Source organism: Lepeophtheirus salmonis, chromosome 5, assembly GCF_016086655.4.
Source record: "Lepeophtheirus salmonis chromosome 5, UVic_Lsal_1.4, whole genome shotgun sequence".
NCBI classification, from domain to species: domain Eukaryota; kingdom Metazoa; phylum Arthropoda; class Copepoda; order Siphonostomatoida; family Caligidae; genus Lepeophtheirus; species Lepeophtheirus salmonis.
Window position 1 is genome coordinate 43,200,037 of NC_052135.2, and position 18,704 is coordinate 43,218,740.

General features: G+C 32.3%; 3 protein-coding genes and 1 long non-coding RNA gene across 6 annotated transcripts; 2 read left to right on the forward strand and 2 right to left on the reverse strand.

Annotated features, from left to right (window-relative positions):
• Positions 1–6,029: 6,029 nt before the first annotated feature.
• On the reverse strand, positions 6,030–11,338 carry LOC121117207 (medium-chain acyl-CoA ligase ACSF2, mitochondrial-like). Its single transcript, XM_071888102.1, has 6 exons — positions 11,179–11,338; positions 8,917–9,346; positions 8,754–8,874; positions 7,950–8,117; positions 7,629–7,885; positions 6,030–6,192 (listed from the first exon to the last, which is right to left on the reverse strand). Exons 1-6 carry the CDS (start codon positions 11,336–11,338, stop codon positions 6,168–6,170), a joined length of 1,161 nt encoding a protein of 386 aa, XP_071744203.1. The 3' UTR covers positions 6,030–6,167.
• A 650-nt stretch (positions 11,339–11,988) lies between these two features.
• LOC121119068 (uncharacterized) lies at positions 11,989–12,373 on the reverse strand. Of its 2 annotated transcripts, none has more exons than XR_005864663.2 (2): positions 12,317–12,373; positions 11,989–12,223 (listed from the first exon to the last, which is right to left on the reverse strand). It is a non-coding gene; the product is annotated as an uncharacterized lncRNA (long non-coding RNA). The 2 variants fall into 2 exon arrangements; XR_011780245.1 differs by having other exon boundaries at positions 12,282–12,340.
• A 305-nt stretch (positions 12,374–12,678) lies between these two features.
• Positions 12,679–14,726, forward strand: LOC121117787 (uncharacterized). Its single transcript, XM_040712280.2, has 3 exons — positions 12,679–12,960; positions 13,558–13,638; positions 13,694–14,726. The coding sequence occupies exons 1-3, from the start codon at positions 12,762–12,764 to the stop codon at positions 13,963–13,965; spliced, it is 552 nt and encodes a 183-aa protein (XP_040568214.1). The 5' UTR covers positions 12,679–12,761; the 3' UTR covers positions 13,966–14,726.
• A 733-nt stretch (positions 14,727–15,459) lies between these two features.
• Fbw5 (F-box and WD repeat domain containing 5) lies at positions 15,460–18,408 on the forward strand. Of its 2 annotated transcripts, XM_040712279.2 has the most exons (5): positions 15,460–16,193; positions 16,262–16,339; positions 16,458–16,822; positions 16,891–17,739; positions 17,812–18,408. In XM_040712279.2, exons 2-5 carry the CDS (start codon positions 16,291–16,293, stop codon positions 18,178–18,180), a joined length of 1,632 nt encoding a protein of 543 aa, XP_040568213.1. In that variant the 5' UTR covers positions 15,460–16,193; positions 16,262–16,290; the 3' UTR covers positions 18,181–18,408. The 2 variants fall into 2 exon arrangements, with proteins under 2 accessions (XP_040568213.1, XP_040568212.1); XM_040712278.2 differs by having other exon boundaries at positions 15,460–16,339.
• The last annotated feature ends 296 nt before the right edge of the window (positions 18,409–18,704 follow it).

The following is an 18,704-nucleotide window of genomic DNA, read 5'->3' on the forward strand; positions in this document are numbered from 1 at the left end:
TTTTTTTTTATATATGCTCACGAGCATTTTGACAATTTCTACATTCCTAGTCAACGTAACTTGAAATCCTCATACTCTTTCAATAGCTTGTTTCAGTCAAATGCCGACTGTTTAATTCTGAAATCATATTATGAAGATACTTTAATTTACTTAATACTATAATTATAAATAAATTGGGACATTACATACATATAAATATTAAAGAACTTATGGGATTTCAAATCTGAATGAATATTTTTGGAATTTGAATGGTTACATAATAGTATAATTTTCTATAGTTATTTTAGAAGACAATAATAAGATTTATTCGATTTATAAATATTATTCAAATGCACTATGGAAAAAAGAAGCTCATATCAAAAGTAAATAAGTGAGGAATATAATCTCACATGAGTTATATGACAAATTGATAATACAGTCTGCACCAGACTTTAGATAAATAAAGGATTGATAATACTGCCTTTGTATGGCAAACATATCACACTTTAAAAAGTAAGTTGGATACCTATTTTAAAAGCAAGGGAAATTGCTGAAAATCTTGTGTAATTTAATACAATTACTCTTTAGTATGATGTTATGATTCAATTTTCGAACTAAAACGTAATTATAAGTTAATTTGTGACATGAGTCATGGGAAAAATTAAGTATGTTTAAAGTATTTTTGGGCCTTTATAAGCTATGATGTAATTTAAGTTTTAACCAATGTGCGTATCTAAGTAAACGTATATTTCAATATATATATATTGTTACTACATTTCTGTCGATAAATTATGAGCATGCTGATTTATAATTAACTAAACAGATAATAAAAGAATTGTTCAAATGAGTATGCAGGAAATTATGAAAAATAATTTGTGTCGGCTTGAATAATTTAAATATAGCCTTAAACTGTTTTAATAATGAACTCACATACATTTTTAGACTCCTTGGCCCCTTTTTCCAGACTGGTTACAGGAGCCACAAATTTAATACTCGTTCAATAGATTTTGAGTTGTTAAAATGAAATAATTCGGTACATGAGAATAAAAATATGTAGGTATATTTTATTTACGCCCCCGCTGAAAAAAAGGCTTGCCGTCAAATCATTTTTAGTATTAAAATTATGTCTTTTTCCAAATATTTTGTCATGTCTAATTTTTTATTCATAAAAAAACACATTATGTCAAAATTGTTGTAATCAATAGATGGTCAACTCAAAACTGGCACAGTTATTGTTATGTAGCTAGTTTGTAGAGAAACTGAACTATTCTCGGATTTATGTAGGCTTAATATAAAATTATAATACTTTTTTTCGTCATTTACAATCTCTAATTTCTACAGACTTAATTCTATATAGTACATTAACATAGGTATACTATTATACGTAGCTATGTAAGTTATGGTTACTCCAAAATGCAATCCTACATTTAAAATATCTACCATGTGAAGCCGCTGTGGATATTATGCAAAATAATTGTAACACCTACAGAATTATTTATAAATAGTGATATCCAAATTATGCAAATAAAATATATTTGAATTTGGGCTCTTTTTTGCATTTTCGACTGTTATTTGCATTTTCCCAGCCATTTTAAGGTAAAAAAATATTCAATTATTAGAGTAAGGGAGGATTGAGTGCGAGTAATGGAGGAAGAATAGAAGAAGAGGAAAGGATGATTCCATTGGCACCATGAATTATGAAGGGAAAAGTACTCGAATATTCAAAAATATTTAAATCCAACTTGCCAACAAAGCTATTTAGATTTTTCACAATCCGTTTTTTTTTTCATAAATATAAACAGACATCCAGTATAATTTATTTTCATTATATTTAGATTCATTCGATCTTTTAAATTGACTGTGCCTGAGGTAGTTGACCCCTCAGTGCTCATTAAGGAGCTCAGTGGCACCAAGATTTGAACTTATCTGCCTAAAACAAAGTATTTGCGATACAAGCTTTCCAACTTCAGTGATAAAGCCAACAGGAAGTGTGTTCTAAAACAGCATGGAGAGTGCGCCACGCACAAAAAGAATGTAGATTTAAACAACAAGGGAGACAAAGCAACATAGAAGGTGCTCCTCCTTCCAACGATAACAGCGATGACGTCTTCAATACTGACCTAGTAAAGACCATGGTATCCGCCAAGATCAACAACAGGGAGTTCAATAATTTCTTGGAGAAACCTTCTAAGAAGATTATGCCTAGCTGAACCACATGATAATTTAATAGAGCAAGACCAGCTTGATTGAGAAATTTTAATTATATATTTGTTTTATTCCAGATTTATTCGCATTTTTGAGTGTCTTATTATTGAGATATATGTTTTGATGAGGAACCACAGAAGCTGTGAACGTTTAACCATGAACAAATTCAAAAACGTCAACGATAAACGTCAAAAAACAACTTTTTAATTCTTTCAACGTTCATCTATATTAATAAAGCAAAGTTTGTCTGTCTGTATGTATGAATATCTAAGTATATGAAAACTAGTCACAGGGTACATCATGTATAGTGATCCATGATGTATATCATAAATATATTTTGATCTTAGAAATATTTAAATCATAGAAAGAATTTTGATATAAGAAATAATAATGTAGTCGTATTAATGAAATAATGTAGGCGTGTGTCTGTATAGCAAGAGCACAGTTCCTGTTTTTTGTTTGTTATTAATTTCTTATGTATATCATAAATAGGGATGTGAAAATTGTCCAAATCCTCATGAGCTTTCATTTAAAAAAAGTTCGTAATCTGTAACATATTAGTGCTCTTTTTAATTATTTCTCCCTATTTTGACAATTCAAATGTATTAGCGTGTGAGGAGCATTACACTTTATTTAGTGATCTGTTTCAGTAGATATGATGTGTCAACATATACTTTTCTTTTTGATTTACACTCACGAGGATTTAGACCATTTCTCCATCTCTGATCATAATTTATGTGCATTTTCAGTATATGTTAAGATTTGAATTAAATGCACTGGTGGCATATTAAAATGAATTTTATTTGTTTTGATTAGTGATCACTCTAAAGACTAAAGTACTCATCAGTCATGCCACCATATCAATTTTTTTCTCTCAAACTCTAATTTTTATTCTTGCGTACAGAACACATATGATTATGAAGCGTTATCAGGATTGAGTAGTTACGTCTGAGGGTGCTCATGGAAAGCGGAAAGTAAACCTTAAGATTTTTTGAGGAGTTATCTTTTATATTATTAAAGCAAAATTTGTCTTTTTGCCTAGCGCTTAATTACTCCGGCAACACCGGGTACACTGCTATTTTAAAATAAATTATCCAGATCCCTACTTTGTTCTGTACAGAAAGGAGTCGCGTTTGAATAGCGAACAGGGAGGCACGATTTTAGCTCGCTAAAACAAAAATACCTTATGCATTTTGTTGTTAGATGTACGTCATGGCTATTTCATAATTTATATTTTTTGATAAATTAAACGAAGTAATATGTTAAAAAATATAGTAATGCTCCAAAAGTACATGAGTACAATTTCTTGTTGATCCCTGGTATATATTATTTGTTATGAAGTATACTTTATGAGATGAAATATATTAGCTACATTAACTCCTTCCGTACAAAATAATTTCAACAATCCATATTCTCTAAAGGGCCATTTTGTGTAATTAAGAGGGCAGAAGAGCTTAGGGGCCATCAAAAGGAAATGTTGGGCTGAATGTGACCGTAGCTAGACGACCCCTGTATTAAATATGTTGGAAATTTGTCGATTTACAATGATTGTATTTTATTTTTCTGAAATTGATTGAAACGAGAACGATTGATGAACAATTAAAAGTGAACTAAACGAATTTTAAAAAAATGAACGATTAAAGTCAAATAAAGGATTAAAAAAGGTGAACGACAACAATTCTGATTAGTGATGATTAGTTTTTACAGTTGTTAATCTTAATGGGGATAGACAGAGGCTGGAAATGAATTTTTGAAATATTATAATGCATATATTTCATCTTAAACTTAGGTTTATCCTCTAAATTTAGTTCATTATCATTATTTATTATTGTCAGAGATGTACACAGACTGTAGCACTTTTGTCTTCGCCAAAGAAAAATTATTGATCCAAAAAATCAACAAATAAAGAACTATATCTAATCTTGTGTACACCCCTGACAGCTGAAATGTCAATATATTTAAATCCGGCGGGCCAGTTATAATTTCTATACGATATAATATAATTTATATTATATTAATATATAAAAGACGGAGTTAGATATATTTATTACACGAAATATTTTTTATTTAAGCTTGTAGTCTATAATAAGCAAAATAGATTGTTATCCATGTGCACGCGTCAAAAACTGAACACTCTGAAAATTTTTTAAATAGTTACACAATTCTGTAATTTTTAAAGTGGTCGACAAATTAATTCATTTAACATGAAAGGTGAGAGTCTTAGACACATTTCTATTCAATATGGCCCCCATGTTCTCCACTACCAACTCCAGCGTGGACCGGAACTTGCTTGCATGACTTGGCGATGAAGCTCTTGTTGAGGTTGGCATTGAATTGAAATTGGTTTTTTTCTATTAGTGCGAGGAGAAGGCGGATGCGAGACATATGGTACACCTGAAATAGACTCTTGCTAATATCAGCTGCCTGTTTTATGATGTTGCAGCCGAGAAAATGAATTACTGGCATACTGAGGAGAACCTTCTAGATTTACAATAACATTAGTACAGGGAAAATATTATTATTATATTTAAATTCCTATATATTTATTTTATTTTGCATTTTTAAATAAATATACACCAAACAGGGGAGAATTCTTCTTTTAGAGGGAGATGTTAACCCACACACGAATAATTATAATTTAAAAGTTAATGAACAAAAAAGGAGAAAGAGAACACACTTCAACCGTTTTTCCTTTTCTAATCGCTATACTTAGTTTTTTCTGTACACACATTCCCTCTTTACTAATAAGTAATAACTAATAACATAAGTCTCCCTCACGCTTCCATTACCTTCAGCTGTTATCTTTGGTAGTTTTTAGAGACATATTCGATATTTTATTCGAATTCTGAGATTTACAAGGCATTTTTATTTTAAATAGAGGTGCAACATTTTGAAATAAACTCATTTAGGACAACTTTTCGTGGAGGAGAGGGTGCAAAAACAATATGTATCTGAGAAATCCCTCTGCTATACTCCAAAATAATAATTCAAATATACAGGGGCCATTATTAACTTTTTTTAAATGACATCAATGCCACTCCCTACAACCGGCCTAGCCACACACTGTACAATACATTTCGACGGTACATTTTGAATTGAAACAATTCTGATATTATTTGCTCATTCACGCAATGTTATAATTTCACGAATCTACTTTGATTTTGAATTGTATATATTCAGTCCAGCTATCCCTTTTTGCTCAAGAAATTTTTTTTTGGATTTCAAATATTATCTCAAAATGCAAGAGTTGCTTAAAATACCACGTGATTTTGAGATAAAATTACAACTAAGACAAATATTATAACGTCATAATTGTACAAAGTTCATATGAGTTGACCAAGTAGAATTTATATGAAAAATGATGTTTTTAACCACAACAGGTTACGTTATTGAAGCTTGTGCTCCTTCAGATAGTATTAGAACTCATTGGTTATACCATCATGTAATTGGGCTTGCCAGAATTATCTATTTGATGTACCGTACTGACACCTGGACAAGGGAGACAGATTTTGACGTCATATAATAACGCCCAACAGTATATTAACGAGAAATTAAATGATTAACAATATATTATACTCTTTGACGTCATTATTAAAAAGCGTGGTGAAAGACAAACATCAGGCGGAAAAGCGTTATGGTATAACTTTATATTTCAATTAACCTTGGACCTGGTTAATATAAACATTTTTTAAAGGCTCTAGGATATGTAGTGCATGCAATATTATATGGGTCGATATGTAAATCCTGTAAGTTTTTTAGTTGCCCCGTTTTTTTGTTTTTTTTTTTTTGGAATTGATAATCTGAATAAGGAATTTTCTTTTCCTTAGTAGTTGTCATTATTATTTAATTCCTGAGTTTTGAACATGCTCTGTTATATTCAAACATCGCCATCAAGAGCCTTTGTAATTTTATTTAATGATGCTCCAACTGTTTTGTCTTGGTTTTGCCTGAAGATTAAAATTGATTTTTTCTAGAGTGCTTGCTTATAGCATACTCCAAAAATTAGGCCTAAAATTGAAAATGATTTTAACACATCCTCCTTATGTGTATACATAACTATACTATCACATCACTATATACAGGGAGCGGGGATCAAATTGTCGCCTACTTTAAACCTTGATAACGACGACATTATCAAATAAAAAACCGGTTACCAAATAGGAAAGCTATTCTCGTCAGCCGACGATACGTAGTTCAGTTAGTATAATGCCGTCATCATATGAGGAGATAAAGAGCTATAAGTGGAACGAGGAGCTATCGAGGTCCGCCGTAGTCATGGCATTGGTTAATAATGGAGGTGAAATCTCCAATTCAACGATTGCTTCAACCTTAGGAGTGAATTTACGGACTGTTCAGTGCATCCGTAAGAAGCTAGAGGACACCTGGGATGTTGATGCCACCATAAAGAGGGCACCCAAGGAGGAGGGCGCCGACAGGAAGGTAAGGGACACCGACTTTGTCAACAAGGTGAAGAAGGTGGTTGAGGATGACCCTACCAGGTCCATGAATGCCATGGCGAGGGATCAGGGCTGCCATGAGAAAACATTAAGGGACTGTGTATCTGAGGATTTAAGGTGCAGGAACTACAAGATGCAGGTGGGCCAGATCTTGACCCAGAAGACAATGGACAACAGGCTGATGAAGTCAACAAAATTGCTCAACAAGGTCAAGCAGCCCGGGATGCTGTGGATTTTCTCTGATGAAAAGAATTTCTGTCAAGATCAGAAGGTCAAAAAGTAGAACAACAGGTGGATAGCCACCTGCACTAGCCATGTGAGGAAGGTAATGAAGACCAAGTTTCCTGCAATGGTCATGGTGTTCGAGGTGGTCATGTTTGAAACTGGTCTAAAGGTCAATACAGAGGTCTACCTGGATGTTATGGAGAAGGTGGTTCTGGCCTGGATCCAAGGGGTGGCCGGAGACTGGCCCTGGGTGTGGCAACAGGACTCAGCACCCTGGCATGTGTCCAAAATCTCCATGCAGTGGTTAACCGAGAACTGTTATGACGTCGTAACCAAGGATTTGTGGCCTCCTAACTCTCCCGACCTTAATCCTTTGGACTATTTTGTCTGTGGCTATGTCGAGAGACATACCAACAGACATCCCCATAGCACAAAGGTCAGCCTGATGGACTCCATCAAGGAGGTATTCGGCAACATGGACAATGAGATGGTCAGAAGAGCCTGCAGCCGGTTCAGAGGCCGTTATTAATGCCAACGGTGATTATATCGAATGAATGGCTACTCTATACCTATATGCTCGTCATAGTTTTGATTTTCAATAAAAAAGTTAATAAATGTATATTTTGTGTTGTTTTTGTAGAAAAATATTTTGGCGACAATTTGATCCCCCCTCCCTGTAGTTGTATGTAGCTCTAAACAGAAACGTTTATAATCGACATGGAATAAAGAAATTTGATTTAGTATTCATATTAATGGACTAACCCTGAATGACAGTACCGATCAGGTCCAATGGCTTCCTGTGAGCTCTTTTGTTCTTCATAGTAACCATGCATAAGTCCAGGTGTTCGAACCCCAATCTCCCCCGGAGTATTAACAGGAAGAATTTTTCCATTTTGATCCACAATCTTTGCTTCAACATGTCCCTGTGGAGGCCTGTTAGTATTTATTCTCACTTCAAATGAATCCTCAGGACTTGATACAAATGTAGTTGGACCTGTCTCTGTTGCCCCATATATGTTCTAAACGGTAATTATACTAATTAAAAATACATTCTTTAGAAATCAAAGTATTTCATAATTATACCATTAAGGACTTCATATTTAAATGCTTTTCAAAATCCTTAGATGCTTCAAGAAAGCTGTTTGAGCCACCCATTATTCCTAGTTCTACAGAATTTACATCCACTTTTACTTTTTTTGGGCCTCCAAGACAGCAACGTACATTGTAGGTGTTCCAAATAAATATGTACACCTAAAAAAATAATTATAACCACATAATGTTGGAAATTAATTTACTTTTGAGCCGGAATACAATTTAAGGATGCAATAGGATCAAACTCATTAGAAGGAAGAACTCATTTTTACCCGTAGTATAAGCTTGCAATAGATCCCCCAACACAGCCAAAAGTATGAAAGAACGGGACCCAAAGATTGAAGGTATGATACTATTGTGTATTTGAAACAATTATAGATTCTATAAAATAAGTATGTAGGGTAAATACACAACTATCGTTACATATAAAAAAACTATCATAAGATCGTCAACTATAAATAAATTGCTTTTAGAATATTCCTACGTTTAGTCGAAACAGTTCTAATCAATACTTAAGACTCGAACATATCTCACTTGAACACAAATTTCTTATACCTATGAATTATTTTCATTCAATTTTATTCATAACAGTAATATGGTACATTCCCTACTCAATAACATTTCAATTAAAAACTAACTCTTCGATCAAATTCAATTCGATTGCCAACTAAAATTACATTATTAATCACGCAGAAATGGAAAAGTGCAACTGCCTTTGGCATCCCTGTTGTACCTTAAATATGTAAATAATTGACATAAGCTATTCAATTTAAAATTTAAAAAATAGTCAATTACAGAAGTGAATTGAATGTTGAACATATCGTCAGCTTGAATTATATTTTCCAAATTCTTAATATGAGCAACATCCTCACTCGTTCCACTGGATTCAAATAGAGATTGAAAGCAATATGTTCCACTATCAAATAGAAACAAAATCATAGGTCTGTAAGATCAAATTTGGAAATTAATATAGAATCGTGACACTAACTTAAAGTCTTGTTCTTTATACGAAGGAGACTTAATTATAATTACAGATTTAAAAAGAGGTGCAGACTCAGAGTTAATTTCTCCAGGTTTACATGACGTTTTCTCAGGAACAACTTCGGATTTCAATTCATAATAGTTTTGAGTTTTGAATGTGCTAGGACATACTAATCCCTTTACGGGAACTTTATTAAGAACGTAATGCAGTTCATCTTTTTGAAAAGCTGGATTGACATTGACTAGTACAGATCCAGCAATCGCAGATGCACATTGCATTAAGTACCATTCATAGGAATTTGGTGCCCAAATAGCAATCATATCTCCTTGTTTAAAGCCAATGTTAGAAAAAGCTTCTGCTAGTCGATAAGCATCCTCACAGACTTTAGGAAAGGTTTTACGAATCCCTTAATGTAACAATGGCTTCCCTATCAGAAAACTTTTCTGATCCATCTTTGATGACTTGTCTAAGAGTTTTATTAGTTAAAGGAAAGGGAGGAAATTCACCAGTGACATAATTCCATTTGAAATCAGAATTAAACCTAGAATTAACAGTTTTTTTGATAATAATAGACATATATTATTATAGTATATAAGGTTTTCTAAAAATTGTCTCTTTGTCTTAAATATTAAATGTATTATTACCTTTTGGGAGCAGAAAAATTATTGAATGAGAGAAGTCTGCTGAGCTGTGCCATCCTTAAATTCATCCTCATTCCTCAGACACTTTAAGACTGACAGTGAGAAATACAGCAAATAGTCAATTTTACAATTCCTTCAGTCTTTGATTATATAATATAAGTATGTTCATATATTCAAACAAGTAAATGTATGCAAAATTTTGAAAGGAAAATTAATTTATCTTATAGTTATACATTTAAATAACGTGTACACACATACGCATTTAAGTTCCTATCAAAGGGGTGTAAGAAAAAAATGGCAAGATTCTTTTAAACGGATATAATGATTAATGATATAACACCTAAGAGTTATCACTAATATAAATTAAGATAAAAGAAAAATGAACAAACACGACAGCGGTTCGAATGTAAAGAGAGTTAATCACTTAATTCTACGTTATCAATTATAATATCATTAGAAATGATGGAATATTCATATTGGACAAGACTCATGGATTGACGAACATGCATTAGCCTAATATGTTCAGAAATATAAGGTACTTGAAATTTTTGAGATCCTGTATACGTCCATGGAGTTGGCCCCAACCATACCTACTGCAATTAACCAAATTAAATTACTACATGGGTGACGAATACATTTTTAGAGCCGTTTCTGTCATCATTAAATGTGTATTTACATCTATTCAATAAATAAATTAATTGAATTAAAAATTGACAACTGAATTTACATTAATATTTGTTTTACAAGTTAATGAAGTTGGAGCAGTTGGAGCCGTATTCTTATTCCAAATTAAAATGAATGAATATATATAGATTTGTAATATTCATATTAAATAAATAGCACTGAAGACCATTATTACAGACTAGTTACATATTCTAATGTCATTTTAACATAGTAGAAAAATAAACATAAAAATTCATTCAAAGGGCCTATAAGTCACTTGTTATGGTTCTCATAACTTGGCTTGATATCCATTGGAAGTATGAATTCATAGTCGTAGATATACAACTTCGAAGATTCCAGTCCTTTGAATAACTAAGTAATGCAGCCTGTTTCGTTCTCTTTGGACAAGAAATAAGGCTTAAGAATAGACGAAGACCATCGTTCTATTGCAAATTTCAGATTGTTCCAATTGTACTGAGCTTCACAGTTTTCCTCGCGCTCTCAAACGACCCAACCTTTGACTACCTCGCCGAATCTTCTTTGGTTTGTCTCGTCACAGCCAACCGCCTCTTCTTTTGACACATCTCAGATAATAAAAAAGTGAAAATCACTACTCTTGCCTAATATTATGGTAATAATTGTTCGAAAATATATGAGTCTTGTCCAATATGAATAATCATGCTTTTGAACGGATCGCAAAATTGAACGGTGTTCCTTGGAACGTACGTTCAATGAACGTAACGGATTTTTTTTGAACGCTCAGCTTTGAACGCTAAAAATGAGATTTTAGCGTTCCGTTCCAATAGTACTTTTTAATATTTTTAAGGGGTGATAAAGCAAAGACAAACGCTTGGGAGACCTATTTTGTGACAGTGGTACAGGGGGGGGGTCTTTAGTGCGTTGACGCTGGGATTGGGGACGGTACAGGACTTACTTTCGACATAACCCCAAATACCATATTTGAGATTAATGCCGCCGGGTGAGAAGGGAGGCCACAATTCGTGTTTCCAGAAATCTTGGAAAAAAATTCTCGTAGAGCCATTGCTGCGTATTCCTGGCCTTGTGCCCCGAAAAAAAGTCCTTCTTGAACACATAGTTTCCCTCTGGGTATTTTGTCTTCATCTAGGAAAGACCATCCCCTTGAGGACGTCCTGGTACTCCTTGGCTCCGTATTTTCAGGCTATTCGGGAACCAATACGGGGTATCCTCTTCTTGTCTGAACGATTCTCAGCATCATCACAGAGACTAGGAACTTAGTTCAGTTTACAGGCGGAACCTCATCGACCACGTAGGTGAGGTAGCGGTTGTCTCTAGAGTTTCTGGACTAGTCCATGGTCCAGTTTTTCTTGCCTTGTTTCAGTGCTGAGCGTGAATCAAATTGGCTATATTTTGCATTTTGGCCTTCATCTCGACAATGAATGAACCGATTTCAGTCTATTGTAGGTCATTTGAACGCTAATATTCCCTTGATTATTGTGTTAAAAATCTTGACATCAAGTTCTCAAATGAGGTCTCCATGACACTATCAAAGTGGAAGTAGTGATTTCCTGTGGTACAGTGTATATGATACTACATTATGATTGGAACGCAGAACGGAAATAGTTGCTGAAAGAAAAATAATTGAACGGAACCTCAAAATAGCGGACTGCTTACAAGCCTGTGAATAATCCATCATGTCTAATGATATTAGAAATGATAGCGGATAATTAATTGATTAGCACTTCTTTCATTGAAACTGCTGTCGTGTTTGTATAATTTTATTTTATCTTAATATAAATTTATATTTGTGATAGGTGTTGCTGATATATCTTTTTAAAAGAATCTTGCTATTTTTTCCACTTAGTCACTTTTCCTTTTTTTTCCTTGCCTTTTTTTTCACAGCCATTTTTTCTTCAAAAAATCTAATAAAATTTCAATTTCCTAGTTTTATTGTATACTAGCATTAGTACACAGCATTGCTCGGAGTAATTAGGCGCCGGCTGAAAGACAAATTGGTCTTTAATAATAAAAAAGATAACTTTCTAATAGTTAAAATACTTTTTTAATCGATTATTGTTTCTTTACACACTCACCATCTTTAATAGTATAAACTTTTTCGGAGCCGTTAAATAAAATTCTAAAATTATGTTTTCAGTTATATCAGTTTATGTAAGTGAGAGCTCATTCATGACCGGAAATGATAAGGAAAACAGGGAAAATTAATAATGTCTAACAATAAGTTAAATCTCTATTATATAAATCTATATATACCTATGTACTTTTATAAAATTAAACTATTTAGAAAATAAATATAATTGAACATTGCCTTAACAATTTTATACTATTAAATTTAAAATAGCTTAATATATCCCTTATCAATTAAGATTTTCGAAGGAACTTAAACAGAGTGTATCCTGATTTCTGACGCAGAAAAAAATATAAATTATAGACAGTTACTTCAAATGCATAAGCATTTATAGTCTCTTAACACCTCATTACAATAGCATACTGATGCTGTAAATTGTTATAACACTCAATATGAATTCAAGAAATTCTGTTAAACGCTATAAACTGGTGGTGGTCGGTGATGGAGCTTGTGGAAAAACGAGTTTGCTAACTGTCTTTAAAACAGGGATATTTCCAAAAAGTGAATACGTTCCGACTGTTTTTGAATCTGATATTGCTTACATGAATGTTGATAACGTTGACATAGAGTTGTCTTTATGGGATACTGCAGGTAATAATTAGACTAGGGCCTGTTCACCTATTTTCTGTTCACCTGTTCTTTTCTGAAAAATTTCAAATACCACGTAATCCATTTTTTTTTTTCCAAATGGAATTGGCTACGAAAAAACTTTTTTCCTAGCTAGATGTCAATTTTTAGGTACTGCATAGGACGTCACTTTATCATTTTCCTAAGTGATATATAAATTTTTTTCTTTCCTTCTCAGAATTTACGTATCTGAATTTATGAAGGTTACTTAGTTATTTATAAAGTAATTCATGATACCTTCAGTATCCCCAAGCAGAAAAAAATATTGTTGTAGCCGACTAAATTTGAACAAAATATGAACTCGTTGTAGTCGTTTTGCTTCTTGGTTAAGCTTTGGTAATTGATTCAAAATATGTGTATGGAAAAAAATAGAAAATATGTAAAGAAATGAACGCTATTCCAAGATTTTTCCTCTAATCTTTCAATTTTTTGTCCGTTCAGGCGCTCAAAAATAACGGAAAGCATGAACAGCGTTCATTTTCTACTTAATATTCAGTCTTGAATATGATAGTAAACTGCAGATCCTTACTAATAATGTATCTTCTTTCTTATGTTATCAAGGTCAAGAATTTTATGATCGACTTCGTATATTAACATATCCTGCTGATGTAATCATCATTTGTTTTGCAATTGATCGTCCAGGTAACTACATTTTTATTATTAACACTAAACTATTATAGTTATTATTAAAATTTAGAGACTTTAGCTAATGTACGGAAACGATGGATACCAGAGGTGAGACAGCATTGCAAAGGAGTACCCATACTTCTGGTGGGAAATAAGATTGATCTCAGGGATGATCGCATGGTTTTATCTAATTTGAGAAAAGTTCAAAAAGCTCCAGTATTATTTGCTGAGACTAGATCAATGGCTTATAGCATCAACGCAACAGCATTTCATGAGTGTTCAGCAAAACTATTGGATGGTGTGAATGAACTTTTTTTTAATGGCAGCAAAAGCTGCAATTAGATACAAAAGAAATAATCCTACTGGTAATGAAGGAGCTCCATCGAATTGCTGTTGTAGTTTAGTGTAACAAATTACAGTAATTACTGTAGATCAGGCTTGGACCAGTTAACCTTTTTTCCGTTCCTTTTTGAAAAAAATTCGTTCAGAAGTTCATTCTTTTATTTTTTTTTAAACAAAATGACAACCATCTGATCAATTTTTATCCAAATTTAGTTTTCCACGAAAAAACTTTTTTTACTCACTAGATGTCCATTATGATGAGGTACTGCAGACGAAGTCACTGAATCATATTTTCTTTTTAAATAAGTCATTTTTCCCCAGAATTAACCATGCGAATTCATGGAGGTTGCATAGTTAGTTATAGAGTAATTAATGATAGCGGAGAAAAAGTATAATCGTAGCCAACTAAACTTGGACAAAAATTGATGATGTGTTCGTCATTTTGCCTCTTGATATTAGCTTTGGTCTTGAGGTAAAGATATCTTTGAAAAACAATGAAAATGAACTATGGAATGAACGGGTAAATAAACGACGTTAAAAAAGAAATCAATACGATAATTGGAAAGTTTATTTCCGTTCAAGTGATCAGGCATTCAAAAATGAACAGAAAGTATGAACTCATTTTGTGGAAAATATCCAAGCCTGCTTTAGACTCTTTGTAGTATAATTATTCATATTATTTAATAATAATGTATTTGTGATTAGATATTTAATATATAATTTTAAATATGCAATGGATTCAATAAATCGTTTCTAAGCAATTCAACCTGGATTTATGGCTATAAAGCAGAAGGATAATCTAAATTAATTATAATTAGAGATGTGCCTCGATATGAATTTTGCTAAATAAGTATTTTTGAGTTTCTAAAAAAACACTCCAGGAATTACGAGCTATACTCGTTACTCGCCTTGAATACTCGTTATTCGTCTGAATACTCGTTACTTACTCTAACCCTTTTTGCTCGCTAAAAAACTCGTCACTTAAAAAAATTATTTTTGAAAGAATTATTGAAACATTGATTGATACATTTTTAGATCCTCGATCGGAATCATAGCTACCTTTTGATTAAGCATTTCTTTTTGAGGCCCAGACAACTTTTTTTTTTGGACATAATCTATAGTATATATAGTAAATAGTATATATTATATAACTATATAATAAATATTGATAAAATAATTTAAAGCAATTTCATGTATGATTTCCATGTGGCGTTTGATTTAAGTCGTGCTGTTGACACGAGAATTTTTTTTTTTTCTGCATAGACTGTGATTCACAATATTTTAATCCTTCTTAGATCTAGTAAAAAAAAGGAGTATGGGTAGATGGAGAGGAATGATTTCCATAATTTGAATTAAGACCTGTTATAACTGGTATAAGATAGGTAAGGTTGAATATTTCACAATCTTGTGGCTCGACTAAATATTCAATACTTCACCATTATGTACTTTCCTCATAATTAAAATTCTTAATGGCCAATTTATTATTATTTTTAGTCGAAACTGAAATGATGGAAGAGGAATGGGGAATATTTTTAAGCTTAAATTTCAAGAAATACTCCAAACGAATTTGTAACAAGTGGAGTGAAAATCAGATTTGAACATTAGAATTTATGCTTCAGAGCGACCCCTCCATCATGCATTTAGAAATATTCATTAATCTACAATAATAATACTAACAATTTTGTCGTATATCTATTGGTCTGAGGAGAACTTATGAGTGTGTGCTTAATAATCTGAGTACTTCCAAGCAATGTGGTGTACTCACGCTATGCTTAAAAAATTCAAACAAAGATTTATCTTAAAACAAACTGGGATTAAAAGTACACATCTCACAAAAGTCAGCATAGTGTTGCCTCTAGGAAAACATAAATTCTAAATTTAACAAAGAAGGATGCTAGTCTAGGAAGATTTACATGTCCTAACGGGCTTGAAAAAGAAAGACAGAGAAACCCAATTTTTCAGGAGTTACGAGATTTTGACAGGTTACAAGGATTTGACGATCTTTGTACGAGTTCCGAGTAACACAAGGCTTTTTATGGTCACGAGTCGAGTTTTTTTTGTCTTAATTTATTTACTTCGTAAAACTCGAGTACCAATTGCGGGTTTTGCTCGTGGCACATCACAATTTTCTTAAAAATAAAACGGTAAATATTATATTTACTTAATCACCAAACCTACTACATTGAATAACAACATAAAGACAACATGACGTATCAAAGTACTACAAGGTGTCAAAAAGATGAATAATTTGACGAAATAAATATTGTTTTTACTTTTAAATTTTACAATTATCCAGGAAAAGTGACTATTGTTTGAATTATTGAAATGTCTTTCAAGAGTTTCGAAAGTCAAAAGGATTCATTTAATGAACAAGGTAATTATGAATCTGGTTATTCAAATAATAATGATTTATATAATGTTTTTATAAATAATTTATGAATTAACAACCACATTATTCTAAAATTAATTCTTGTTATACATTCTTTTTTCAGATGAAAGCCTTCCGTATTTCGGGACATGGAAAAATCTTCCTCATATTAATCTTCTCGCAATATTTGCTCACCTGGAAGTAAGAGAACTGCTAAGTTGTAGTCATGTTTGTAGAAGGTGGAACGATATTTCTAAGAACAATACTCTTTGGAAAAGGCTTTTCCTTAATGATTTTCACTATAAGCGAGGACGAATGAAAACCACATCAAATTACATCCATAATTCAAATCAAGATTGGAAAAGAAGATACTTAAAGAATATATACACAGTACCTCGAATTAGTGTTGAGGTTCTAAAAGTTCACGATGATGAAGTTTTACACGTTTCATTCTCTAATGATAGTCTTTACTTTGTCACTTGCTCCAAGGTATAGTTTTATTTTTTTGCATTATATAGTAAATAAAGTTGTATGGATTTATTTAACTATTTTTTCAGGATTGTAAGGCAATAATATGGCGAACAAAGGATTTGGAAATTGATGAAATACATAATATGAGTAAGTATGGTTGGATGTTTACTTGGGCAAGTAAGTTTTCACCTTCAGATAAACGTCTTTTAATATCTGGGGTAGTCGATGAAATTGGAGGAGAAATTGTCGTTATGGAACGGTCTAAAGAATATCCTCACAATTTTCAAAAGCTTTGCAGGGTCATGAATGATCCTTATGATGTAGTGGGCTGTTGGTGGTCAGATAGGTACTTTATCTCTGGTACTATTAAATCTAGTTCCAACGACCAGTTTCAGGCGTCGATATGGTTGTGTGAACCCCGAGGCAGCGATACAATCTACAATGAGAGTATTGACGAGGAAATGAGTCATAATGAGTCACTAATATCAATCAATTTATATAAATATTGTCTTTTTAAATATAAAAGCTTGTATATTTCATATTTAAGAAATTTGCTTTGTGTTTGCCTCAGTCAAATGAAAAATGTCATTTCATCCGTACCAATAGAAAGTGAAGGAGCTATAAATGAATCCATTGATCCCAATGTCTTGAAGTTGTTCAAAAATGAATCTGATGAATATGTTTTAGTTTTTATGTGTTCAGATCTAACTTCTATTCCTCATAAAATTGGATTTTATAAATTGACACCGGATCGTTTTTCCTTTACTCCTGTTATAACTTCTCCAGATGCTGCTGTGGAGCTTAACGGTCATACTGTTGGATTAAATTTATCAAAAGATGGACGCTATTTGTACGTTAGTCTTAGATCCTGGCCAGAAAATTCCTTGGTTTCAGCTTTTGAGCTACCGGCTATTTCTTCTGAAATAGAAACAAAGGTAAATTAGCTCATTTACTGACGTTAAAAGTTGTAAAAAGTAAAATATGCTAATTTTGTATTCTTTATTAAGGTAATTGATATGAAAACCCTTACATTGGTCGAGGATTTAACATTTTTTGGACATAAAGCATTCACACCCTCTCATCAAGCATATTATCTCTATTTGGATACATCTGAGAGTTTTATAACGAGTGGATCGGAAAATTCAAAAGGGATAATTTGGGAGCGAAGTTCTGGTATAAAGTTATCAGAGCTTAAACATGACGCTTGTGTCAATTCTGTTGCCTTTTACCCCAATGATGAAGAACGTTGCATATCAATATCAGACGACGGAACCATTAAGGTTTGGGAGTCTTTAAATCGATACAAAAGTTCATCAAATTATGATGAATTAAAAATGAAAGAATTATACACTCAGGCAATACACCATAAATTCTAGTCTTATCAATCATTTCTAAATTATGTTTATTACTATACAAAATTGATAGAATCTTGTTATACTATAAACTTTAATGATTCTGATGATATACTTAAATATATGGAACTTTTTTGGCTTTTTGGCTTCAGATGATATATGTATAATATACAAAATTTAATCATATGTTTACTTATGAAACTAAATAGATATTATTACCTCCATCAACGAAGTAAGAAGGATTTTATGTAATTGCAGCCCTTTATTTGTAGTTTTGTCTGTCAGCAGGATTACGGAAAAAGTTTCACACCAATTTCGGGTATGTAACTTTGTAGGAAGATTATATATGTTAACAGTAAAAGTTAATTAAATTTTAAGAGGTCAAGGGGATAAAAAACTTTAGAAACGCATACTCAACTTAAGGAAACTAACTTTAGGGTTAGATTTGCGCTTTAGCTCTTTCTAGTTTATCTTAAGTTTATCAACGAATAATTTATATTTTTGTCAAACTAAAAATATTAAAAATTTCAAAACACATATTTTTGCTT